Source organism: Rhipicephalus microplus, chromosome 2, assembly GCF_043290135.1.
Source record: "Rhipicephalus microplus isolate Deutch F79 chromosome 2, USDA_Rmic, whole genome shotgun sequence".
In the NCBI taxonomy this organism is placed as follows: domain Eukaryota; kingdom Metazoa; phylum Arthropoda; class Arachnida; order Ixodida; family Ixodidae; genus Rhipicephalus; species Rhipicephalus microplus.
In genome coordinates, this window is record NC_134701.1 from 287,353,280 (window position 1) to 287,380,181 (window position 26,902).

The following is a 26,902-nucleotide window of genomic DNA, read 5'->3' on the forward strand; positions in this document are numbered from 1 at the left end:
CTTTTTAAAAACGTTAGGTACGTTTACTGCCTAGATATTGACTAAATGTTTCCAAGAGGTTCAAATGGATTCGTTGCGTGGCCTTCTGAATTGTCAGAATTCCTTAACACTGCATCTGGCAAGTTTTCAGTGTGTGTCATGAAAGTTTGTGATATCTCCTTTTGCTCACTCCGATCGCTCAACACTGAATGCAGAACGTGTGGTTTTATACTTTTAGCACTGCTTGGATGATCTAAAAGAACATTGCTAGTAAATACCTGACACCTGACTCCTAATCACTTTTCAGGACCCAGTGCCTAATCACTTGGATGAAAATGGTAAGTTTCATATCTTTCTATTCGTGGCATGCTCTGTGGGTCAGTTTACTGTTGTAATTCAGCTTTTGCTAGATCGGGAGCGCTTTTATTGTACAATCAAATGAGCTCATTGGTACAATTACACTTTGTACGTTCGACAGTTTTTACCATTTTTTAATGCATGGCTGTGTTTAGATGTGGAGGTTTTTTTTTTTTCTGGTGTAGAGAACAGTTTCTTTAATATTAACACATTATTTAAGTATTTATGAATGATGGTTTGGGAGGAAAATCTTTACCTGCCGTAATTGCAGAGCTGACATCTTCTTTGTAGAAATAAGCATCTATTTTAGTATGACCTACTGCTCCCTTCACCTATGATAATGCAAGGAGTGACTGACGATACAATAAGGTCTTTGGGAAAGTTGTGCAACCATAATGTATATTACAGTTTTATTGTTGCAGGTATGTGTGATATTCAGGAAAGCATTGGACAGTGTTTCTAAAATTGTATGACTGTGCTCACGTAAGGTAACTGGGGAAAGGTGCTATGCTTAACTTGCTGCCTTTTGAGTTTAGTAATGCTGTTACTTTTCTTGTAAGAGGGGGGGGGGGGGGGGGAGACTGCACCATTGAACAAAAAGTTAGTGAACAGTGGTATCTGAGTTGGTGTCTAAATGTGCCTCAAACAGTATTTCCTTGCCATTGTCATGGTTGCACCTCATTGTGTGGTAGGTAGGCTGTTATATTGAGCCATTCATGTGCAGTAATTATTAACCAGGGTACTGACACAAAACTTTCGCCTCACTTTTTTTTTGCAATGTGCTGCTGGTGGCCTGTTACCCATAACATGGCACATCGTTTCTTGAAGCATGTGACAGATAATTAATTACAAACCCCTCATTATCGACCAGTTTAAGTTCTAGAGATCTCCAAAAACGACAAGCCGTCGGGTGCAACTGTCTCCACATATTGCGTTCAGTGCTTGACCACATCAGCTCACAGAACTTCCGCACAGTCCACACACACTTCCACACGGTGCACATCAAAGATGCCTTTCGAATAGGAAATGGGACTGTAGTGTCTCCAAACACAAAACATTTATTGCGTGCGCCACTGCCACACACTCGTGACTAGCCACCAAGACGTATAGACTGCTGCAACAAATGCAGGAAAAGAAAAATGAGGGCTATAATATGTCATTATAACTTGTTTTATTCACTGCAGAGTAGTGATGTGTAGTAGGGGGTTGGGGTCCCCAAAGGGTCTTTTTAGGTGGTGTCAATGCCTTCAATACTTTATCTTCAAAATTGCTGTAGAATACCTTCCTCGCCATATTCGCTTTTGATATTTTTTGCATGATATACGCTTGTTCAGGGGAATCAATCTGAGAGGCTATCTCAGTCACAAAATTTTGTATCAGTACCCTAAACAACTTTTTAATGAGATTAACTTATGTGTTGAGTATCCAGTGACATAGAGGCTATGACAATTGTGTTACATAGAGTGTCTCTCCGAGATAGTATTTCATTGCCGACTACGGCTATGTGGTGCAGTAGGTTTCTGTTAATGGTAATATATTTTCTGATCTTCAGGCGACTCGAAGCACCTCCTCGACTCTAGGAAAGTGGCCAGCCCTCCGTAAGTCATGACTGCGATTTTCTGTTCATATGTAGTGTCAGCTTTGATTTTATTCAATGCTGTGGGACACAATTTGTCTGCACACAAAGCTAGGGAAAGCACTAAAAAAATATTGTAAAATCTTGTCAAATGAATACTGCTTGAATGAAGCTTTGATTTCAATGGAACAACACTTGCATGGTTGTTTAGTTGTGTAATCTGGCATTTCAAGAAAAAAATTTAACTGAACCATGACTTTAGGTAAACAAAGTTGTAAACAGTAGCATAGTCAGCCACATCGCTATTTGTGCACTCTGAACTGATTGATGGTGAGGCAGGAGAAGCTCAGATCTTTGTGGAGCTCTAAATACGGCCCTGGAAATAAATGGCGAGATGCCCACGGGGCATAGGTGCAATGCTGTGTCTAACTACTTAATAAGTGCTGTCCACGTAAGCCTTGAGAGGTTGCAGACCGCATTTCTTGCTTTGCGTAGACATGACGGATGTGCATGAGATGAGTAAGGTTCAAACAGGATGTGTATTGATGCGTGTCATCTGCAGCTGTGCCCCCTCCTAAGTGTTTGCACATCTCCTGCAGCTTTTAAAGCTAACGGTTCAGCAGTGGTGAACAACCTTGCTTAGGGGTTGCAGCACCTTCTTAACCAGTTCAGGTGGTGCAGACAAATCAGATAGAGCTTTCTGGTAACGGAATTCATTTCCCTGGTCTCTAGAGGTTCTAATTAAAGTACAGTAGACTCTCAGGGAATGGAAATTTCTTAAGCAAAACAAGTGCCTCTGGAAAAATTGCTTTTGTACTTGTATTCGGCACCCTCGTTTGCCCTTATCAATGGAACACCTATCAAATGCAACATATTTTTCTGATCTCTACAGGTCTCGTTTCACGAGAGTCTACTGCATCTAGGCTGTATGTTGTATATATTTAATATACATTGAAATCTCGATATTAAGAGCCACTGCCAATCGTCCATTATATTAAAATATCATTATTGTTAAATGTATAATTTCAACTAGAGCAATCATATCTAAGTGGTGCAGACGTTCCTGTTTTGCAGTGAAGGGTATTTATTTTGCACAAAAGCACATTGTGATTACGCAGTGCAAGTTAAATTGAAATGGAGATTATTGACTTTTTTACCCTTATTCCTGTAGCCCAGTCTACTTGAAATTGATCCAATCCTTGAGAAATACTTGGCATGCTGTGCAACATTTTAGTTATGAATACTGAAAACATCGGCAATAAGACATAGAGTGTTATTGCCCTCAACCAGAGTGCCTTGTTCTGACAATGGGGTGTTTGTATAACGAGGTCTTACTGTACTGTTTAGACAACAGAGAGCGAGCACGTGAGCTTGTTTGGGTGTGTCTGTATACATTTGCATGTATGGTTTAATGTGGTGCCACAATAGGAAATACCACCGCATAAGTGAAAGGCTCCAAGTACAGCTGATGTTCCCTTTAGTTACCCTTGGAGCACAGATAGCAAAACACACTGGTAAGGCTCTACGTGTGTCCTTATCGAGCTCCTTTTGTAGTTCATGTCTATTTTGCACCGCTGTTGAACGCTGTGGAGAATGGCTCATTCTAGGTATGGAGTGAGGGCATCAGGCTTGCATTGGCTGTGGTCGTATGCAGTTGTCGTCGCTTGGCATAACGCAGGCAGCACTCATGCCAAGGAGAAGTCTTCCTCCTCGTGTTCTTTGAGTGTCTTCAAGATGACGACTGTAGAGCACTTTAGGGGCCCTCACGAGTGGTAACGCAGGCAAAACCATGTATAAAAATAGAATTTTAAAGAAATGATGAAGCAAGGGCAAAAAAAAAGGGGGGGAAAGTTGGAAGAAAAAAAAAGAGCAAGAAAGAAAACAAGAAAGAGGAGAATAGAAGGCTGCACAGTTTGGCAATTTCTTCAGGCTTGGCATCCCTGGTGCGAGGCTGCCTTAAATTACTTTTGTGGCAAATTTATGCGTATATATATACATATGTATATAATTTTTCACCTGAGCGCTGGCCGACTTCCATGCGACCACCGCCTTGGCTTCCCCCTGCGCCTCGCATAGAAGTTAGAGTCCCTCCCGGTGGCAAATGCCTCGGCAGCAGCACTCTATTGGATTAAGAAAGGAAGCGCCTGAAGGCAGCCACAGTGAGCTGCTCGGGAGCCCGTCAAAGTCCCCCCCTCCCTCGCGACAGACAGGCTGCAAGGAACGGTAGCAGTAGGCGCAGCCGTGCAACTGGCGATTAAACTGTGATGCGTCCCAAGTTTGCGAAACTAATGGCTGGCTGCCCTTGCCCCCCATGGGTCTCGTCTCGAGACTCGCCCGCTCGCATTTGCCAATTCGCACGGGACTCGTTAAAGGTATTATTGTTACTGTTCAATTCATCGTCAAGAAAATTTCTAGTGTGGGGAAAAAAAAGACAAAAAAAAGCTGACGCATACAAGTACTCCGTCCAATACACCTGGGTAGTTTGATGTGTTAGGCCAGGGCCTCTGTGTCGGAACCTTTGTGTACTGGCCTAAGTGATAGCCGACCCTCTGGTGTGAAAAACCAAAGACAAGGGGGGTGCGTTTGCATCCACTGGAGGACAGACCAGGCATTGTAAATGCAGCACTATCGCAGCCGATGTAGCAGGCTTAGTTTTCAATTAAGGCATTCAGGCATCCGAGGCGACTTTGTTGGGAAGGTTGCTGCGGTTCTTGGAGCAAGACTTGGAATTGAGAAAGGGCCACAGCTCATGTTCGAAATTTTTTTCTCTTGCTTTTATTTTCTTTCTCTTTTTTTTTTTCCTGTGTGATGGCATCACGGTACCCCGTTTGAGAACCACCGTCTTAATTTCAGGAAATGATGTACACTTTGACTTGAACTACAGGACGTCACGAAGGATAAAAACTGTTTCACTCGGGTTATGGAATCACCATTCCATGAAACCAATAAGTCCGCTCTCGCATCGGAAAGAAGCGCGAATGGAAAATATCAGTAGCACAAGTTCCTGCCCTGGCTAGCTGTGAGGTCTTAAAATCTAGGTGGGTTCAGGTAATCATAATAAATTCAGGTAATCAAGCTTCGATGTTTATTTTAACGACACTAAGGATTTCCTGGAATGCATAGCTAGTCCGTGTCTTTTTTTTTTTTTTCGTTTTTCACGGACACCGACCCCGGTTGCGTTTCGAAGAGCGAGCATACTTCGTGCCGTACTGCAACGAGCCCGCCGCAGTGAAGCTGCGTTTTCATAAGGTGCAGATGCGCGTGGCCCTTTCATTCTCGATGGCTCTTTATAAACGCCCTTGTCTAAACAAGCTTGCGCCGGTGCCGTGCGGTTCTTGTCGAGCGCGCCTAGCAATATCTCCATCGCGATGGAAGCCTTTTTTTTTTTTTTCTCCTCGCACCTGTGTTTACGACGCTCGGCCGAACCCCGCGTCTCGCCGGACTCTCTTTATGGCCAGGCAAGCACCTTTATTGATCTTTGATTTATTGAATCGGTAACAAATTCGCTATTCGATTTGCGTTTGTTGCAGGCTCTCCGTTACCGTGTAAAATATGTTTGAAGAAGCGCGGCTGTGGCGTGACCGTGTGGTCTAGTAGACGATAGCAGTTGCGTTATGTGGCGCCTCTGTTAAGCGGGAGTTCAATTGAATGCGGAGAAATCCACCCAGCTGTAGACTAAGCGCTACTTATAAAGCCTCGGGTTTGAGAGAGTGGAAATGTGAACTCGCCGGCGACAGAAATAAGTGAGAGATGGTTGGAGTGTTGGTGGTGGCAGAAAACCAGAGAGAGAGAGAGAGAGAGAGCACAAAGATAAACAGTGGGAAGAACATGGCCTTTACGCCGTGAGGGGCAGAGAACTGGGCTGTGATTAATATTTTTTTTTTCTGTGGTAAGATTGACTTCATCGCAGTACGGAACGTAGCACTGAAGGGGACGCTCATCCATCTGTCAGTAAACTTGCATGCCAGCGCCTCTGCGTGTTGTTCGTGCGCGAGAAATGCAGAAGGGCAAGGCTCGCCGCCATATTTTATGGCGTCGTCTTTCTCTTTCGATCTCCTATTGGGCCATCTTAAAGTTGAACCAGAATAAATGTGGATGCTTCGAATTTCTTTGCCTTACTGTAGCAGACATTCCTGTAGCTTAGATCATGAAATTGTTCTTGCGCACCGCCTTTCTTAGATCGCCCTTAGTTGAGTGAAGCGAGGTTCAAACTCGCATAACGTTGGCGAGATCCTATACTGTGCGCGCATTTCGCTCGAGGTTGGGCGGAAGAGGAAAGACCGAGTTGGGAAAGGGCGAGTGCTTCCAACTGGAGGGAGGGCCTCGTTTTCTCTTCCTTCGGCGTGCCAAACGGCTTCCGTTGCAGCCGTTGTTTCAATTTCGTACACGTTCCCCGTCTCTCCCACTGCCACACCAAGGCATAGCGCCAGCATCTGTTTGTTGTTTACTGACCAGTGGCTGCCATGCGTTTGGCCTTGGCTCTCGTTGTGGCGCCGTTCGTTTTCCATCGCTTTAGTTTTTGTTTCTTTCAGTAGTTTCCTGCTTCCTGGAGAGTCGGATAAATGCTCCTAAGAGCTGCGAATACACGTGTTTCTGCTTCCAACGAATGCCTCTCTTTAGTTTGCACAAATGCCGCGTTGGTAGAAGGGTTGCGCTTTTTTTCCTTTACCGTAAGCATGGTGGCGCCATCCACTGGCCTCTAGGCGACCTAATATAAGGTACACCGCCACGGTCATCGAAGGATTGCGAGAAAAAGTTCAGGGCCGCCGCCGGGTTGTACATTATTAGTTCGCGGCTGGATCGAGGCGTGGCGCGCCGATTCTTCCGTGAGCGAGAACATGGAAAGAAACAAAAAAAGTTTGCTTTTCCGAAAAGCCTGCTCTCCTCGGCCGAGCGAACAAATGCATTCCCAGAAACGCCAGGGGCCACCGCTCGCGTCTCGAGCCTTGGGCGGAGGTGGCGCGATCTGAAACCCGGCGCCCTTGGCCCACCGCCACGTCGCTTGTGCGTGTGTGTATTTCGTGAAAGAAAAGGCCCGGGGCTTCCGTGCTGGTGAAAAACGATCTGTTCTTTTTGCGCGCCCGCTCGCTTTTCGAGCTGGCGCCCTTTGCCGACTTACGTTCGCTTGTGCCGGTGTTCCCAGTGCGACCGCGGTATCACCCATTTCTGTGTAAAAGCCGCTGTACGCTTGGATTCCAACATTCCTGCTTTAGTTGTCGGCTAATGTCGCTTCTATTATATAACTAGTGCAGGAATGTTGAAATCAAGCTTACAGCGGCTTTTACACGGAAACGAGTGATACTGGGACCGCGGTATCATCGTGGTATCATATATATATATATATATATATGAGATCTAACAGACAGTAATGCCGAGGAATGTACAGGGGAAGTTATTAGAACCAATGGAATGTAAATAAGAAGGAAAAGTGGATGAAAAAATAACCAGCCGTGAGCAGCTGGTTATTTTTTCATCCACTTTTCTTTCTTCTTATTTACATTCCATTGGTTCTAATAACTTCCCCTGTACATTCCTTGGCATTACTGTCTGTTAGATCTCATTAATATTGTGTTAAAACACGGAAAAACGAGCCCTTAGGTATACACTTCTTTCCCGTATATATATATATATATATATATATATTGAATAAGTAATAAGTTGTAGTGTTACGTCACCAGCCAACTCTGATGTCATAGATTATGATTTACTCATCCCAAGCAAAAGTAACGTTTTTTATCGAGAAAAGATGGAGTGCATTGTGTTCTAAAGGAGGCAAAATTGTGGACTTCGCAACTTTTTTTTTTTTTTTTGCTTCCGTGAAGCCGTCACAATTTTAATGTAAGCAAAACATAGTGTTTGATGCTATGCTCACGTGTTTTCCCCGCAATAAGAAGAAAAAAAAAGAAAGCTGACATTTCTTTGTAATTTTCTATTTCATTACTCTAATTCGCAAACTTAAAGATATATATATATATATATATATATATATATATATATATATTTGAAGTGCTCTATTGTAAGCTATAAGTCTGTGTTGATCTTGTGCATACTTCTACGAGGCCTCCGTTCTGAATATATATATATATATATATATATATATATATATATATATATATATATATATATATATATATATATATATATATATATATATATATATATATATATATATATATATATATAATAAGGGAAAGAAGTGTATTTCTAAGGGCTCGTTTTTCCGTGTTTTAACACAATATTAAAGAGATACAACAGACAGCAATGCCAAGGAATGTACAGGGGAAGTTATTAGAACCAATGGAATGTAAATAAGAAGAAAGAAAAGTGGATGAAAAAATAACCAGCCGTGAGCAGGAATCGAACCTACCACCTTCGAATAACGCGTTCGATGCTCTAACCACTGAGCTACCACAGCGGCCTTCCCTCCATCCACTTTTTTGGGTTTATATGTGAAATTATATATATATAATAGAATATATATATATATATATATATATATATATATATATATATATATATATATATATATATATATATATATATATACATTGACGTGCTCTATTGTAAGCTAGTCTGTGTTGCTCTTGTGCATACTTCTACGAGGCCACCGTTCTGAATGTCTTCTTTTTCCAACCGCGGCGAGTGTTAGTGACGACGGTATATTGGGTGACCCTTTTCGTGGGTATGCCGTGTTCCCGAATTGTAACGAGTCAGCTTTCGTATATCGCGTTGTTTAAGAGTGCCGCCAGGTGTGTGTGTGTGTGTCTTGTGCATTCATCCCAACAATACTGCCGAGGCCTCTTCTCCCTTGCGGATTGGTGGCACCAGGCATCGTGTTAGCGGAATTACCTTTGTACCCATAGCCCGACTTGGGGCGCTTCCCTGTTGGGCTATTTTCCAATAGATTGGTTGTTTTAGAACAGGCAAACTAATCCGAGCGGGAGCTGCTCTGGTTTCTCCATTGTCGTCGTCGTCGTCCTCACGTTCTGACGTTTTCCCTCCCGTGATAAGTGGGGTGGTAGTGGTTACAATGAAGAGGAAAAAGGCACCTAATTTCTGTCTGCCTTCAGGCGACACGGCGCAGTGCCTTATAGGGGTGGGGTTAAGGAGGGATAAAAAGGATAGAAGGAAAGTAGAAGCAGAAGAAGACAGCCAACGAGAGGAAAAAGAAGGAGATAGGAAAGTGGGGATCCGGTCGAAGCAGTCCAAGGGCGGGGTGCCACAATGCGAGAGCTACACGGCATCAGGAGACCGCGGAGGGCGAACCAGTCGGCGGGAGCTACGCTGAAGTCGGAGATCGCGAGGGCACAACCGTCCAGCTTGAAATCCTGCGAGCGAATCCCCGTGATAAGTGACCGCTCGCCGATCAGCATATTGGCGGTCGGTTGGCTTGGGTCGCGCTTCATCGCCGCGCTACTCAGGCGACACAAAAAGAGAGAGGGGAGGAGGAAGTGACGCAGGGACCCGAAGGAGAAACGGAAATTGTGTTGCTAAGAAAGAGAGCAAAACGAAAGCGCCCGTGATGAATAGAGTCGGTGATGGTTTTGCCGTGCTGTTTTTTGCTTCAGTTCACCCACTGCGCTCTACCCTCGGCTTTTTTTTTTTTTCTTTTCCTTCTCGACTCTTCTACGGTCGTCGTTCTCGCCCCAGTGGCGTCCTCCGCGGCCCGCCTCGCATGTAGCCGGGGGTCCGGCGCGGCCGTTGGTCCGATGTCTCAGCGTGTGATTTCTTTCTTTTCGCCGCGACGGGAGCATGGGGTTGGCAAGTGGCTCTTAATAGATGGAGGCCACCCTCTCTTCTCCGTCGAACTCTTTCTTCGTTCGTAAGCCTCCCCCTCTCTCTGTTTCGCGGATCTAGAAGGCGGAAGCAAGCAGCGTCGTCGAGCAAAGGAAGCCTAGGAAACAACGTAACACGTGACCGATGAGCGGTGCGCAAGATACCCTCCTGCCACTCTGCTTACCCCCCCTATATATATATATATATATATATATATATATATATATATATATATATATATATATATATATATATATATATATATATATATATATATATATATATATATATATATATATAGAGAGAGAGAGAGAGAGAGAGAGACCATCGAACGCGTTATTTGGAGGTCGTAGGTTCAATTCCTGCTCACAGCAGGTTATTTTTTCGGGCACTTTTCTTTCATCTTATTTATATTACATGCTTCTAATAACTTCCCCTACATACATTCCTTGGCATTATTGTCTGTTAGATCTTATTAATGTTGTGTCAAAACATGTAAAAACGAGCCCTTAGGTATACACTTCTTTCCCTTATATATATATATATATATATATATATATATATATATATATATCCACTTCAGGCGTTGCGGCTGTGGCTTCTCTCTCCTTACCACATTTTTTCGTTGGCCTCGTCTCTTTCTTATTCTTCTTCGTCCCCCCCCTTTTTTTTTTCTACTTTTACAATGAGAGTTCAGCTGCAGAAAGCAATTTGTCTTACTCTGTCCTCACCTCGTCGTTTGCTTGAGAATAGAAGAATAAAAAAAAAAACCGAGACAGATGATAATATGTTATCTGAAATAGACGCTCTGATATTGTGTCACGGCGTGCTGCTTTGTTTTCTTCATAGCGTGTGGTTTTTTATTCATACGCACATAATGAATCGCTGGTTAAAAAAACTGAATGATTCCGTATCACCTGCATCAACGAAGCGTTTATCATCGGCGCATTGTGCTGTGTGACGCGGCGAAAGATTTATCTATTAGCCAGTTTCTCGTAGGATACCCAAAAGTCAATTTTCATAATAAATGCGTATCATTGGGCCTCTGTGTGAGGGCGATTCTCTTCATTCAGATCTTTTCCAGCCGATGTATTCTGTGCGATGAACGCGATCACGACTTTACTTTCTGTGGCGGTCGAGACGCAACAGAGAACGGAAGGAGGAGGTGGATAAGAGGATGACGATTCAGGGTTGTGGAAAAGAAAGAAAAGAAAAGAATGGAATAGAGGAAAGGAGGTTGCGTTGTGTCCGACGCGTGCGGTTCATCCTTTCGCCTCTCACGATATAGGCGCAGCGCGCACTTCCCCGGTCGCACGCCCTTTGCGGTCCGGTTATTCAACCCGCCCCGTCTCGACCGCTTTCCCGCAACGCTTGCTGTGCCTCCCTCCCTCCCTCCCTCCCTCGAGATTGGAATATTGAATCCAAGTAGACAAGAAGAAGTTCGACGAGGAGTTACAGTTGGCCCCCGTAAACGCAGCGTTGTCGACTTCCGACGACGAGGCTCCCAAAAATCGTCACGCTTCGCGAGTGGAGGATGCTAGGGAGAGGGAAGAAGAACTGTTGCATCGCTGCGTCCGGTTTGCGGACGAGCGTGGAGCGAACGGGAAGGTCACGTAGTTTCCGCAAGCGAGAAGCGACCCGTAATTGAATTAAGATTGCGGCGCTCTCGCTGCAGTTCTGGCCGTGTCGATGTTTATGCTAAGGCACGTTGCCGGGCTAGTTGGTTGAGATTCATCATTTTCACTGGTATGCACATAGCGTAGGTATGCACACACATAGCGCTGTGTGTGTGTGTGCATCTCTCCTTTGTGTGTGTCCTTGTCGTGGTGCGCTATACCAGTGAAAACGATGTTTATGTCTGCTTTTCGATGTAACCTAATAGCTGTGAGTGTGAAGGGAGTAGTATGTAACTCTCTGGGGACGCGAGTGGTCGTAAAGATCGCTAGGAGCGGGTTTTTGTTTTAGCATAACAGATAACTGAGCTTGTTGGTACCAGCGCCTATTCGTTCTAGAAAACGGAGGGTGCAAGCACGGACACAAGACGGAAGTCAAGACGCCACAAATGGCGTTTGTGGTGTCTGGACTTCCTTCTCGTGTCTTGTGTTAGCATGCCCTGTCATTTAGAATTTATATTTTGAATTATGCCGGGCTCTTCGCTTCTTTCGTTGCCTCTCCGATGTAGCGAAACAACGTACATTTTGAAGGGACGTTGAAGGGAAAAAAAGGATTTTCTCGTATTAGTAAGTTACCATTCCACAATACCAGAAGCGCATACTTTGCCGCGAGAAGAAGCTTGGTTAGCGAGAAAATTCTCCAAGGGAAAATGGAACCAGCGACGCCGCCGTGAAGTTACTGCTCCAAATTGCTGACATGTCATAGATTCGACGGCAACTGCTGGGTACTAGTTAGTTATTGTTTGGGGAAAAAGTAAAGCCGCGACCTATGGCAAGTGCGGCGGAATCGCCGCACGCGGCGTGGACGTTCCCTTGCGCGCCGATAGCGGAAGTGCTAAGCGCAGTACATTTTACCAAGCGAGGGTGTCCACTACTCCATACAACACGAAAAGTTCGCCTGCAGTACCCGTTGTAATGAAAGCTATCCTGCCACTCGGCCTATAGTTGGAACATGTTCATTTTAATGGATTTAGGAAGCGGCCGATGAGCAGTTGTGCTGCCGAGTGACCGCTGCGCACTCACTCAAAAGCTCACTTATCGCTTTGTAAACGATGCGCCCGCCGTAACGACCAGGCAGGCGCGTCGCACCATCTCGCGAACGTGTATCCGCAGCTGCGCCTCTCGATTTGCATAACGCGCGCCTTGCGCGTTCGCGCCACTACTGAATCGCAGCCTTTCCGAGAAAGAAGACTGTTTTTTTCGGGCTTCCGCGTGCGTTTCGCGCCGCTCTTGTGGGCGCAACGAGCCTTCGCTGTGTTTAAGCGGAAGGAAGGCAGCTGTGCCGGCGCCGCGGTTAGAAATTAGACTTCGCGGGAAACGCCATCTTTCGGGGCGCGGCCTTCGAGTGTCGCTCGTGGCTTCCTTGTGTCGTGTCCCTAGCGCGTAAATGTGCTACCGCTGCAGACTACGTGGATAACAGGCAGCTGGGCTAATAGACAGTTATAAGTTTACCGTTAGCGTGACAGCGGAGGTTAAGGGAATGGCGTTACCGTGCAGGAAACGTTCGTTGTGGACACCGTTTTATAGTTTAGCGGGATAGCGTTTACGTAGTTTACGTGCCCAAGCTGGGACGGTGGAACCACCTATCGGATGGTTAATAAGTTAAAGAACAATGAAAATAAAAATAAAGCGAGAATGTTTGCCTATGCCACCGCGCGAAGCATTGTTAGAAGTTTATTTTAGTGAGAATAAAAGTAAATAAATATGAACCACGCACCAAACGCGAAAACATTTATGTTGCCGATTTATTTACATCGATCTTGTAGTTGGGCCTAGAAGCGTTCGAAATGGGAAGCTATCTCAAAAACTACGCCAACTTATCAGTAATACTCGGCCGTCGAAGCTAACTGACGGCAAGCGAAGCCACTTTGAACAGTCGTTTGCTGCGAACAAGGTGAATCTTTCATCAACTACGCCGAAATCGCTTCGAAGCGGGCGTCCGAGAGCACCGCCATGTTTACGTACACTACGTACACCTACGCTTCCACAGTAACGTGAAATCTGAAAAATACCGCGCGTACGGTAAGCGGTACGGGTGATGTACGTATCTGCGCATGCGCACTTCTATTCCGCTATCACGGTACACCTGGTATCACGGTAAGCCCGCTATAATATAACTTTCTAATAATTCGAAAGGGACAAGGCATGCAAACGCGGACACAGAAGTAGTCACAGAGTGTAACAACCGAAGAGGTGGAAGGGAAAGAAGGCGCGAAAACTTAGCTGCGCATGCCCATACAATTGGCGAACCTTTCAAATCGGCACACTCGTTTCATAGGAACCGCCCCCCCCCCCCCCCTTGTGTCCGTGTTTGCCCGCGCCTTCGTTTAGAATGAAAGTTTACGTGAATTTTATTTACTGTGACGAGTCAGAAATGTCCGCCGTTGCATCGAGTGTACTTGATTCACTACGTTAATTACTTGCTCGGAGTGGCTAGCTTAGAATGCAACCGATAACGCCGATGATAGGCCACGTTAATACCTCTTCTTTCGATCACCGACAACGATGGTGCATTACATATATGCATGCTTTTGGGAAAGCAAATGTAGTGTAACAGTAGTCATTTGCTCCGAGATAACGACATCCATACTCATTAGTGCCATTTAAATGCAAGAACAATGTTTTTAAATATTCTTTTTTCCCCGAACTGTAACAGAATGGAATGAACTCGATAAAGACGTAGTAACGGTAGTTGACTGTGATACATTTCAGGCTCTCCTTCACTTGTAACCCTGATGTATTTTGTATTACGAAAGGCTTGTGTGCATTTTTTTTTTCACAATGACATTTCACGTTGATATTGTCAGTTGAATTTTGTATTGTCTGAGTTTGTTGTATTTGTTAAGAAACCTTGTTATATGTTTTGTACCACCCTGCTAGAGCCCCTGTCATTGGGGTTAGCAGTATTGGAAATAAAAATAATAAAATAAAAAATAATGGCGGTTACATGCTACCGGCAAGGCATTCCCCTGTTGGTTGCGCACGAAGTGCTTGCACGCATGCGATGCACATCTTGAAAGTTCTGCATCGTTGTGGACACTCTCATTGGTGTGGTGACGCGCGCTGCATGGTAGCAGTTTTGATTGCACGCAATCCACATTCCTCACTGAGCGGCGAATACCCGCAGGCAGGGCAGTTTCCTGCTGGTAAACCCCGTCGTTGCGTCACAAAACGTGTTTTTGTGTACTGTGTCGGAGGATATTTGGTGTTACACGTTGTTTTTAACGAGGCCCAAATTTCACGTGTTGTAAAACGCATTGAAAGGTAAGCTAAAGGCATTTTATTTACTCGTCGTCTGTGCACCTGAACTCTCGCGTTCGTTAAACTTGCGTTTATATAAAATGAATAGAAGAAAAAATAAAGAGCGGTGACGACAATGCGGGCGACATTCATGATGCATTAGGCGACATTTGATTACATCCCGCCCAACGCTACCGGTGATGCGCAGCGCGGCCTGATGCATCGCCGCTTGGCGTTTTCGAGGTCGAGGACACTGTTTCGAGAACTCCTTTTATTGTGTGGTGGTGACACATATCCTTCTGACTCTAGTGCGACACTGTCGGAATTGACGTTCACATTCGTGCGCGCACAGATGCCGCAGCAGCTGTGTGCGCGTCTCTTTTCTTCTCGAGCAAACTCTGGGCGTTGGCGGGTTCCCGACAGTTAGCTCGAGGTGTGAAGTTTCCGAGAGAATCCCGATTTAACTGGATTCAGGGGAGAGAGAGAGAGAGAGAGAGTGTGTGTGTCTCAGAGGGGAGTTCCCGGTCTATGGAAAGAAACCGGTTTGGTCTGTGCGCACAATGCGTGCTCTACAGGAGGTTTTTGAGTCCCTGGATTTTTTTCCCTCTTCTTTCTCGAAGGCGAAAACTTTAGATAGAGACTTCAGGAGGTTTGAACAAGCACGACGAAATGAGGGAGGCAGATTGAACCCCTTGACCTGTTTGTTGTAGCGAAACAGCCGGCGCTCTTTCACTTCGTTGTCTCGGCGGAGGGGAAAACCGTGGCGGCATGAGAAAACACTAGGGTAAGAAAAAAAATTTAAAACGCTTCAGGCTTTGTGAGCGGCAGTTCAAATTGTTCGCCTATTTATCGATTGATTGGTTTATATGCGGGGTTTAACGTCCCAAAACCACTTTATGACTACGAGGGACGCCGTAATGGAGGGCTGCGGAAATTTCGACCACCTGGGGTTCTTTACCGTGCAGTCGTCGATGGGGTTTGCGCCTCCCGAGCAGAGATCGAAATAACAAGCATGAATGGACGTTCGTCGGTAAAAGGCTCCGGAAAGCGGGAATTCATTGGTCGAGTAGGTGGTGTCCAACGGCGCTGTCGGGTCGTCGTCGCGGCCGTTGGAAGGGCTTGCGGCGAATCAGGCGCAAAGTGTGTCGCGGAGAGAAGGGCCATCACTAACCCCCGAATGCAGAGATGCTACTCGTACTTGACTCGTTCTCGACTCAAGACAGTCTTGCCGGTCACCATACATCGTTCTCGAACTTGCGGATGACTTGAAGGCGACTTGGCTCGGTCGAAGTGAGGACAAGTTTCAGGTCAGCTGCGGGGCTAGCTTGAAAGCGACTTCATGCGTTATTCCAACATGGCCACCTCTCGAATGGACGTCGCGCGGAGGGTGGCCGCTTTTGAGTTTGCTTGCCTCGCCATAAGCGTAGCATTTTCTGAGGCGAACTGCCTGCCCAAGATTCTTGGACCCGCTTTACGTGACCGAAGAAATCCGATGGAGTTGTACGACGAGCAACAAAGTCCACGCTCGGTACAGATTCACGAAGAACGCCGTGCGGCAGCTGCCGGTTATGTTGCCGCTCCACGAAAGGGGCGACAACCGAAGACAGCCCGTGCCGCCAGTGTTACAGCTACTGATGGCTCTCAGGTTTTACGGCGCTGGCACATTCCAAACAGTCACCGGGAATCTCGTCCGCATTCCGTAGTCGACAGTTTGCCATGCAGTAGGAAAAGTTACGCTACTCATCGCAAAGCACCTGTACGCAATGCTGGTGCGCTTTCCGGAGCCGGCAGCGCTTTCTATAATTATGCAGGACTTTTATGAAGTGGCTGAGTTCCCTGGTGTTACAGGCTGTGTCGACTACACACACGTGCGTATTAATAGCCCCGGTGTCGACGACGCCGAAGTGTTCCGTAGCCGCAAAGGCTATTTCTGTTTTTCTATAACACGATGACATTTTCCGTCTCTTTCGGTAAAAAAATTGACTCGGTGCTGTGTCCGTGTGCCTCGTCTATCCTTTCGTCCCGTCTAGGGCGCTGTTTCTCGCTCAGAAAGGCATCGCTTGTAGCACAACGCTACGTAAAATTACACACACATAAAAAAGAGGTGCCCCTATCACGGTTTTTTTTTTTATCCGCTTCACCGTCATGCAGCGAGACACTGCTGCACCCCGCGAGACAGAATTCTGCTGAGGGCAATGTCCTGACCCGCGCTTTTTCTCTTGTTTACCAAGCTCGACAAAACGATACGAATCACATTTGTTCCCAGAACTTGATTTTTTTTTTCAACATAACTGCGACCTAGCCCACTACAGGCATGCACACAGGCGAACAGAAAGGCAAATACCGTGAAAATCGCGTCACCTGGTGAGCCAGGTCAGAACAAATACATGCCGTGGCGTTCGACTGAAAAAAAAAAAAAACGACGAAAGAACCCAACGCGATGCTTGTTTCGCCTCCAAACAAGCAGCCGTGGAGAAACGCACCGCATTTGGGTGGCCACTAAAACCAGCGGGCAACGAACGCTTTACAGAAGCAACACTGCGCATCGCTGTAGTGGCAGGCACCACGTGCCGCTCGTTAGCCGTAAAATGACAAGAATATGCTTGTGGCCCTTCGTTTTTATAGTTATTTTAAAACGTGTGGTCTTTTTTTGCTGTAATGCATGCCTTACACGAACAACTTCATTACTACCCTCGTTAGCAGGCAAGCAGCGTGTTTCTGCTTTGAAGCTCGTTCTTGACTTGACCAAGCAAGACAGCCTGAGCATCTATGAAACGCGAAGGCTGACTTGGGCGTTTTGAAGTCCGCTGCTTACTTCACGCCGACTTGCTCAAGTTAAGTTGAAGTCGCGAGCCAAGTAACATCTCTGCATTCGGGGTTAAGGCGCCGACAACGGCCTCAGTTGTAAGAGCTCCGGGTTCGACTTGTCCGCCCTGCGCTGCCCCCAGAAGGCGCTTCATCTTGTTAGCTCGCTCTTCGCAACGGAGAAGTCGTTTTTCTCGCGCGGGAAACACCGTTGACGCTTTTGCGCCGAGCAAGCGATACTTCGACGTCCCCCCTCGTCGCGCGTTGGCGAAGAATTACCGCTTGGATTGCACTCTTTCGTTCGTTCTTTTACTTGTCGCTGACATGAGCGCTCTTGTTTGTCATTGAAGCTTGATAATATTAGTATGAGCCAGAGCAGGAAAAAAAAAAAAAACACTGTATTTCGTTTCGATGCACTGCGTCTTTGGCAGTAAGATGTCGTTGCAACTCGTTTGTCGGGTTTGTCGGTCAGCTCTTTCGTCTCACGGTACGAGTGCGATATGTGTACGAACACAGCATTTCTACTCGTCCAGAGTTTCTTTTTAATGTTATACTTGCCTAAGTTAACGTATGACCTTTTTATTTTTTCATATTCTTTTCCTTAGTTCATTATGACACGCAATATTAATGAGAACTGATAGACAACGATGCCAAGGAAAGAAAGTACGGAAGATGTTTTAAGTAGTAATTGTAATGTAAATTTGTAGAGCGTAAAGTTAGCCTTTCAACTTTTAGTTCTTCACGTTTACATTGCAATTACTACTAACAACATCCTCCGTACTTCCTTTCGTTGGCATCGTTGTCGGTTCTCATTACTGTTGTGTCTAAGAAAGAAAAACGACAGAAGTTTCCACTTCTTTTCTTGACTTCGTATTGTAAGACCTTTTTGCTCTCAATCTCACTTCGGTACTCTTCTCTGTGCATAGTTTTCACAGGCGTGCTCGGCCCGTTGCCTCACGTTTCTCTTAAGGCCACCCGTGAATTCATCTGTCGTCGCTTAGCAACGAATGCGTCGTCGCTTTCTTATTTCCATTTCGAGGTTGCGTCTCTCCGTGTCGGCTTCATTGTTGCCCGTCCCTTTCTCCATTCGTTGTCTCCTCCGCCGTGATCGCGCAGAGCGAATCCATTTTTCATCGTGTCTCATTTTCTCCCCGGCTTGTTTGGGAACCTCGGAAGGAAAGAGGAATCGTCGTGTTGGCCCTCTCTTTTCTTTCGCCTGCGCTTTTCAGGGCCGCGGCAGCATCTTTGCCAAGACGCGTGTTTTGTTTCTGTGCGGGAGCTGCATGCGAGGCGTGGTTTCGCTCTTCACCCGTGGCGGGGCTGCTCATGTTTTGCTGCTGCTTTTGTCTCGGTCACCGTTACCGCTGTCGGTGGTTTGTGAGAGTCTTATCCAAGACCTCCTGGGAGTCGTCTCTCGTTTCCTTTCGAACGTCGTGGTGGTTCTTGAGGCCTGCTCCCTCCTCGGAACGTTCGTAAAGCGGTAGTGGTAATGCCGCGTCATGTACGAACAGAAGCAAGCAATGACCGCGTGTTAGCCTTCATGAGGCTTAACGAGAGTAGGGCCACTTCACCATTAAGTCCTGTTGGCTGTATGAGAACAGCTCCTGCGTTCGCTCCCTGTAGAACGGTGCTGCGTTGGTTCGTTCGCGTCCTCTCAAGGGCGTACTTTCACTGCTGTCGGTGCCAAGTTATTTTTAGGCGTTTGGCGCTACGTTTATTTTTATTTTTTTTCCTTGTCAACTGATCCGCTGGATTTGCGGTTGCGGCGCACGTATGGGCGGAAGCTATCGACACGCTTTCGCCATGTCTGCTTACCTGGGGTTTGCGAGTGATGTTTCCAGAACTAGCACTCGGGGAAGGGCTTCGTATTCGCTGGCAATTACGCAATATTTATTGAGTTCTTCCGCCGCACTTCTGTCCCTTTCTTTCTTATTTGCTTCATCTGCGTCCCTCCATAGTTTGCGCTACGTTAAAGGAATACCTACACAAAATATTTGACCTCGCGTTTTTCTGCAGTGGCTGGGTGCCTGTTAGTCATAACACGGCACATTGTTTGCTGCAGCATGTGACAGGTAATTAATTACAGGCCCCTCATTATATGCTTGTTTAAGTTTCGGTGTGAGAGAGTTCAAAAACCAGGCGCAACTATCGCCACCTAGAGTGTGCAACTCTTGACCACGTCAGTACATACACACTTCCGCACGGTGCGCATCAAGAATTACTTTCGAATGGGAAACGGAACTGCTATGTCGCCAAACACAAAACTTTAAAAGCCACGGCAACAATCCGCCGCGCAGTGGTTGCCCCGCTGTGGTGGTCTAGTGTCTAAGGTACTCGGCTGCTGACCCGCAGGTCGCGGGTTCATATCCCGGCTGCGGTGGCAGCATTTCCGATGGAGGCGGAAATGTTGTAGGCCCGTGTGCTCAGATTTGGGTGCACGTTAAAGAACCCCAGTGGTCGAAATTTCCGGAGCTCGCCACTGCGGCGTCTCTCATAATCATATAGTGGTTTTGGGACGTTAAACCCCACATATCAATCAATCAACAATCCGCCGCGGCAAAGGAAAAATGTCGGCTATGACGTCATCATAACTTGTTTTATTGTCTGAAGCGTGGCGACGGGAGGGAAGTTGGGGATCCCCAAAGGGTCCTCCCCTTCGAGGGTGTCAATGGCTCGATGGAGTTGAGCGCTCACGCAAACTCCAACATTACCTTCAAATACCTTCCAAGCTATATTCGCAGTTCATATTTTGCAGGTGATATGCGAATGTTCACGGGAATCGACCTTGCAGGCTATCTCGGTCGCGAAATTTTGTGTCAGTACCCTTTTAAACGGAGCTGCTGGCTTTGAGAGCGTTTGAAGTTCTATTTTATTACTTAGAATGTAGCAGCTTGGGCTGGTTGGTATGGCATGATGATAGTTATAGCGCGAGAATAGAACGACGACAAAGAGACAAGTCCTTCGCTTCCTTCTTGCCTCTTTGTCGTCAAAGAGACAAGAAGGGCACGAAGGACTTGTCTCTTTGTCGTCGTTCTGCGCTCCCGCTATAACTAACTATCGTCTATTTTATAGTTTCAAAACCAGCACGAGCTCGGGCGAAACATTGCTTAGAATGTGCATGTGTAATTTTGACTTGACTGCCTCGACAGATTTCTTCCGCCTTTGCTCCGGATGTTTTTTTTTTTTTTTTTTTTTTATGAATGAACTTAACGAGGCGTATGCGAGCGATAGAGGAACAGATATACCGCTCTGCCCATTGACCACCCGTAGCACGCTGGTGGCGGGAGTAAGGTTGGAATTTCGTTTAGGGGGAAGCCCGTTCCGAGGGGCTTTCTCTTTTTCTCGTGTTTTGCGTTACGGGGCCCGTGTCCGATTCGGCCCTGTCGACGGCTGGGGAAGCGGGGGAGGGCGGGCGGCGGTGTGGAATGCGCCGGAAGCGAAGAGACGGCGCCGTGGGCGGCGGGCCCAGGCGCGCGACGTCACATCCGGGTGTGTCGCGTTCGCGCGCGCTCCATCGGCGGAACCCTCGGATGTGTGCGCGCGTGTTACGGCGCGCGGGCTTTTTTGCCCCCCCCTCAACACACACACCGTGCGCGCTCCGCGGCCCCCTGGCGTCGCCGGAAAACCTAGCCGCCGTCGAAGCAGCTGTTCCCTCCTCTGCGGTGGTGGCGCGAAAGAAAAATAATAGAGCGGCCGCCGCTCTCGAGGACTACGTCGTCGGCGGCGTGGCGGCGCATCGGCTGCGGCGAAGAGGAGCCCCTCGGTGCGGTCGCTCCGATGACGTGCGCGCTCCTCCGGCGTCGATCGGTGGTGGCCCGACGTCTTCGGCTCTCCACTTTGGATTACCCCGCGGTGTCGCCGTCGTGAGCGCTTGTGGTGTGCTGTTGGTGGTGGTGGTGGTACGGCGCGTGTGGCCGTACGTCCCGTTCGTCGGCGCTGGCGAAAGGTGGATCTCTGTCGTGCGCAGCGTCGACCGCGCGGCCGGGCCGAAGCGGCGGCGAAAAGCGCACGACCGGTCGCCAGTTCCTGCCCGTGATCGGCTCCCACGATGCCCAGCAGCGCGGCATGTGAGTACGCCCACACTGTTGCCAGTGTCGGCCGGGGAGAGAGGGTGGAAAGGGAAGCCAGCGGAACAGATGCCCGTGACGTCACGACATGGATGGTGGCGATAGGCCGCGATGCCATCCGCGTCACGTTCAATTATTCGGTGCCAACTTTGTTTTCTCTGTCCGCTAATTGAGGATTTTTCTGTTATGATATACGTAATCATAGTGTATCAGTTCGACTGTCACATCACCTCCATTCGTTATACTAAGGATTCGTTAGACTGAAACGCCACTTCATAATCGCGATTTTGCATGGTGTCTGTGCAAGTAAAAAATTTGCAATTGTACGGTCCAAGCGGTGCGGTGTTCGGGGGAAGTAACAACGCTTGCCGTTAGTGTTTTTGTGTCTCCGTATTTTATTGTTAGTAGTCTGATTGTAGTCGTTATTGAACTGCGTTACGCAGTTTGCAGACAAGTGCCTGAGCAGCGTTACTGTGGCAGGCGGCGGTGTATTGAGACGAAGCCAAAGTTAATAACAATAAGAACGGAACAGGAAATTAACTGACGTCGTGTGCGTTCAGCTTCGGCTCGATTGCTTTATTCAAGAGGCGAGCTCGTCACGGCTGATTGAACGCGTTTGTTCGGTCCACTCTTCGAGCTGTTTTTTTTTTCTTTCGTGAGCTGCCCCCTCTCCCGCTGCTTTCCCTTTCAAGACGGACGAGCACCTGGTGCGTCAGAACCTCAAGTACCATGACAGCGCTACCTGTGTGCACACGACACCGTGTCTGTGTGATGTTTGGTCCCGCAGCCGGCTTCACTACTCGGCCGCTATGATCCTCCACGGAGGGGGGGGGGGGGTGGAGGTTTTTCCATCGCGACCTCACAGCAGGCCTCCTCTTGTTGGCTACTAGCTTTCCCCGGCCTTTCATGCTTTTTACTGACCCCTACGGAAAGTATAGGGCCATGTCGTGGGCCCGTGCGTGTGTTTGTCGTGGTGCGACCGCACGCTAACATTTCGCGGTGAGGCCTTTCATTCGCTGCTCTTGGAAAACGGTTTGGCGATGCACTCCCCTCTCCACTGGTGGAAAGGTTACTTACATGTTCGCATATTTCTCGCTGTCCGTAAAGGCTCTAGCCACCCCTCCTTTCCTCCTCACGCTCTTCGTTGGTTTTCGGCGGATGTGCTCTGTCGACCGCGGTTTATTTCCAGGCTTTGCCTCCCCCCCTCTCTCTGTTCGGGTGTAATCTCCCCTCCCCCTTGCACCGAAGTGGCTGCAAGTGAAAACCCTGGCCTCTGCCAAGGAGCGGGGACTCGTCGTACGCGCTTGGCTGTTCCGAAGCGTGTACGTATCTGCGTTTGTGTTGTATAGGCAGACCGGTGGCGCATTGTGGCGCGAAAATCTGAAGCGATCGACAGCGATGGAGGGAGCTCAGGCTCGCGCGGCCATTCATTCAATCTGTCGTGGGTTGTGAAAGGGAGAGCGACCGTGGTGTATGACTAAACCTCTTCCATCTCTCACTGTTAACGTCTGTCGTAACGGAAGGTTGTGTATGTAGCCTTATGTTGTGGTGGCAAGTTACGCTGTGCACTTTTAAGCGGACAAGGTGGTCTCTCGCACGTGTGCGGCGACGCGACACACACTCACACACACGCGCGCGCGCGCGCGTGTGTGTGTGTGCGTGTGTTTTCCATCTCATTTACGTTTAGCCGTAGTAGTTAATTGATGCGGCATCAAAGGAGGTAGCGCACCAGGAAAGCATTATATACGATAAAGTACATGATAATGACGTAGTGCCCTTTAACAGACCCCTGTTGTGTGCAGCGTGGTTTGCTATTGTTTCTGTGAAGCCCCCGAGGATGTGTATAACCTGTCAACGTGGCTCTTTGGGCTAGTTGATTATCTGCGTCAAAACGTCGCATAGCGCTAACTCGCACAGACGAGGAAGAGACAACAGGACAAGCGCTGTAATACACGACCGTCTGTAAGGTCGGCGAAAACAGTAAATTCAACACTCGTTTTTCACCGCGATTTCATCGATGATGGTGTTGTACTGTTTGTCTCCGGCCAAATTATTTACTACTAGTACTACTACTGTATTTTTGTTTCTTTGACGTTTCGGCTGAGCCCCTAGTCAAAGGCTTCGTTGTGCCCGTGCGTGTGAGTAAGAGCACGGCGCGATGACGTGCCTCGGTACACGTCACGTAGCCCCTCCTCCCCCTCCTCCACGAGGAAGTTGCACGCGCCTCCACACTGCTCTGCTGAACACGCGCAGCTGCATGAGCGTGACGGCTCCCTGCAGGTCACCGGCGGCACTTCTGCTGCGGCCGCCCTATGTCATTTTCGCCCGTCCATTGTGAGCTTTCTGTTGATCGGCCGAACTATGGCCGCTTGCGTCGCTCAACTTTGTGTGACGAGCTGTTTTTCGTTCGGCTCCCGTTGGGTCATTTTAGATCAGCTCGCACTCCCTCTTTTTTTCTCTAGCTGGTGTTAGTCTACCTTACGAAGCACCGTAAGGCTAAATGTGCAAACAAGGGTAATAGCTGTGCAGTGCGCTTATTCAGTGGGGAAGATGCGGGAGCCACTCAATTTGTGGAGAGAAGGTGGAGGGGGGGGGGGTTCGTTGCTCTCTTGCATTCCGTATAGTTACTATTCTCACCAGGACCCCCATCACAGCATAAATATTCAATTTGTGCTCACAATGACACTGATTTCCAAATCCCAATCGGTGATTGGAGATGGGCGACGGACACTCGAGGGGAGGGGGGTTCTCACATAGCTGGAGGAGGGAGCGATCGCCCCCCCCCCTCTCCACCCAGGAATCGCCACTTTTATTATGTTAAACATTCCACAGTAACGCCGGTGCCCTGAGAGACTAAATGTGCAACAGAGACAGTGGCCGGTGATGTAATTTGTGCCGTGCTTTACGTTTTAAACGCATCGTTGTTACGTTTAAGGCGCCCAACCAGCGTTCGCAAAAATTTTGCCGGACACTGAAGTGACAATAAAGTAAAACAAATAATCGAAGCAGACTGATAAAATCTACTGTGAGATGTAATGTCCATTTGAAATTTTATCATCATAGGTTAATTAACCGAGCTAGCTGTAAGTCATGGTCACTGTTCCCGTTTTAAATCTCCAGCCCTAAATCTCTTGGCGTGAAGTCACGGATTTCAAAGTTGCATTGTTATGGCATTGGCCTAGTATAGACGACGTCTAGGGTATTGTATAACCGGGTATATTATGGCTACGGCCCCGTCAGATATGTCAGTGTGCTTTCCGATTGGGAACTACGTCAAAAACGCCTTCAAAATCTACGACGTCTGTAGAAAACTGTCTGTAGAAAACTAGCTTTTAGCTTTTATGCTAAAAAAACTGTCTGTTCCCGCCAATGTTTCCCCCCCTCGTTCTCTACTTCGTTGCATATACTTTTCCCTCTTTCATTGATACCTTGGTTATTGCTGTGAGGCTTCGGGCTTGACATAAAAAAAAAAACACTTATTTGGGACCTGTACTACAGTTACAAAAACTGGCTTTAAGAAGAACGTTCTCGCCCGTTCATTATCCCAGTAGCATACTATTCAATGATCTTCATATTTTCGTTTACGGCGCTAAGAAATTATAAGGTAGCTTGCCTAGTTCTAAAATTACTGTACACAACCTTTCGACTACCCAACACTATATTCAACCTCCCACGTGGAAACACCAGGCAAACAAGTCAGTTAAATTTAAATCTTCCTCCTTGCAACAATGTTTATGGAGAACGACTGTTAGAATTCTTCGGAGCTCCAACCTGGAACAGTTTGCCTCTAGAAATAAAAACTATGCGTAACTTCAACCGTTCTTGCAGATGCTTTTTCTTGTCTAGCGAATTGTAATCGCCTTTCATACGTAATTGTACATCGTTGAAATTTGCAAAATCGATTATTTTCATTACCAATCATGTGCGTTGATAACGTTCATGTATTTTCTGTATTGCACCAGTCATGTAGACTATTGGTCCAACTAATATGTACGCATCTTTTGTATACATGACTTACTAGCATCTTTTGTATACAGTATACTTGACTTAATAAACTCATTTTGATTTGACGTTACGTGCGGCAAATTTTCAAGGTGGCGTCCTCATACGCACTTTCTGGTTCGCGCGTTTTCTCGCTCAGAAAGCGCCTTCTCGCGGCAAACATTTATCATTTTTTGAACTACGAATCAGAATTTGTAATAGAAAAAATAATTCGTTTTTTATTATTAATGTACCTTCAATACTGACAAACCCGTCTGGAGCAATCGAAACAGCAACGCTTTTCCGGGCCGGCTGCGGCGGCTGCATTTCCGATGGAGGCGGAAATGTTGTAGGCCCGTGTGCTCAGATTTGGGTGCACGCTAAAGAACCCCAGGTGGTCGAAATTTCCGGAGCCCTTCACTACGGCGTCTCTCGTAATCATATGGTGGTTTTGGAACGTTAAACCCCACATATCAATCAATCAACGCTTTTCCGGGTTGTCTGGTGCCCCCACTGATCAGTGGGCCCCCGCCCCCTCTGGAGGGCAGATCAGCTTAAAGAAGGAAATACGGCACTCGCTTCCAGCCTTTCTGGGGCCGCGATAACGTCTTGGGCGCGGCGAGTCTTCGGCGTCGCGGACTTTGTCTCGTCGACGCGGGAATTGCGAGGCGCGTCGCCGCTTGTCGTGCCGATTTCGACGGACACTGGACACCTCCTCGTGTGTCGTCACTTCGAAACAGCGCTCGGCGCCGTCGCCGGTGTCGGATTTTCGCGCGCGTTTGCTCGTCCCTCCGTCAGTCGAAGCTTCTAGGAGGGGCCAGCCGAGAATCGGATCTTGTCCCGTTGAGGGTATCGTGCCAGTGCCGCATCCTGCCGTCGCGCTTGTCTGCTGCGATCTTTAGCGTGGCAGAAATATTTTTCGGCGGGAAGGTTGCTCAACCATACTTTGCGTATGTGTGCCTGTGTGTCATCATCACCATCATCATCAGCCTGACTACGTCCACTGCAGGACAAAGGCCTCTCCCATGTTTCGCCAGTTAACCCGGTCCTGTGCTCGCTGCTGCCAATTTATACCCGCAAACTTCTTAATCTCATCTGCCCACCTAACTTTCTGTCTCCCCCTAACCCGCTTGCCTTCTCTGGGAATCCAGTCAGTTACCCTTAATGACCAGCGGTTATCCTGTCTACGCGCTACATGCCCGGCCCATGTCCATTTCCTCTTATTTATTTCAACTATGATATTCTGAACCCCCGTTTGTCCCCTAATCCACTCTGCTCTCTTCTTGTCTCTTAATGTTACACCTACCATTTTGGTAGGTGTAAAAATGGTAGGTGTAAGTGTGTACAGATGCTTAAATTGAACACGTTCGGGGAAAGAGGGAGGGGGCTACACCCACACTTGTCTACGCCAATGTGTGTGGCAACAGGGTATCATGTGCTGGCATTGC

At 47.5% G+C, this 26,902-nt stretch overlaps 1 protein-coding gene across 2 annotated transcripts in view; it reads left to right on the top strand.

The window, feature by feature from the left end:
- The window catches only part of lilli (AF4/FMR2 family member lilliputian), a 197,130-nt gene that overhangs the window by 115,784 nt on the left and 54,444 nt on the right, over nt 1–26,902 (top strand). For both annotated transcript variants that reach the window (XM_037428901.2, XM_037428900.2), the window contains exons 8-9: nt 287–317; nt 1,889–1,934. In XM_037428901.2, coding sequence (XP_037284798.2) covers nt 287–317; nt 1,889–1,934 — 77 coding nt within the window. The remainder of the gene's footprint in view (nt 1–286; nt 318–1,888; nt 1,935–26,902) is intronic.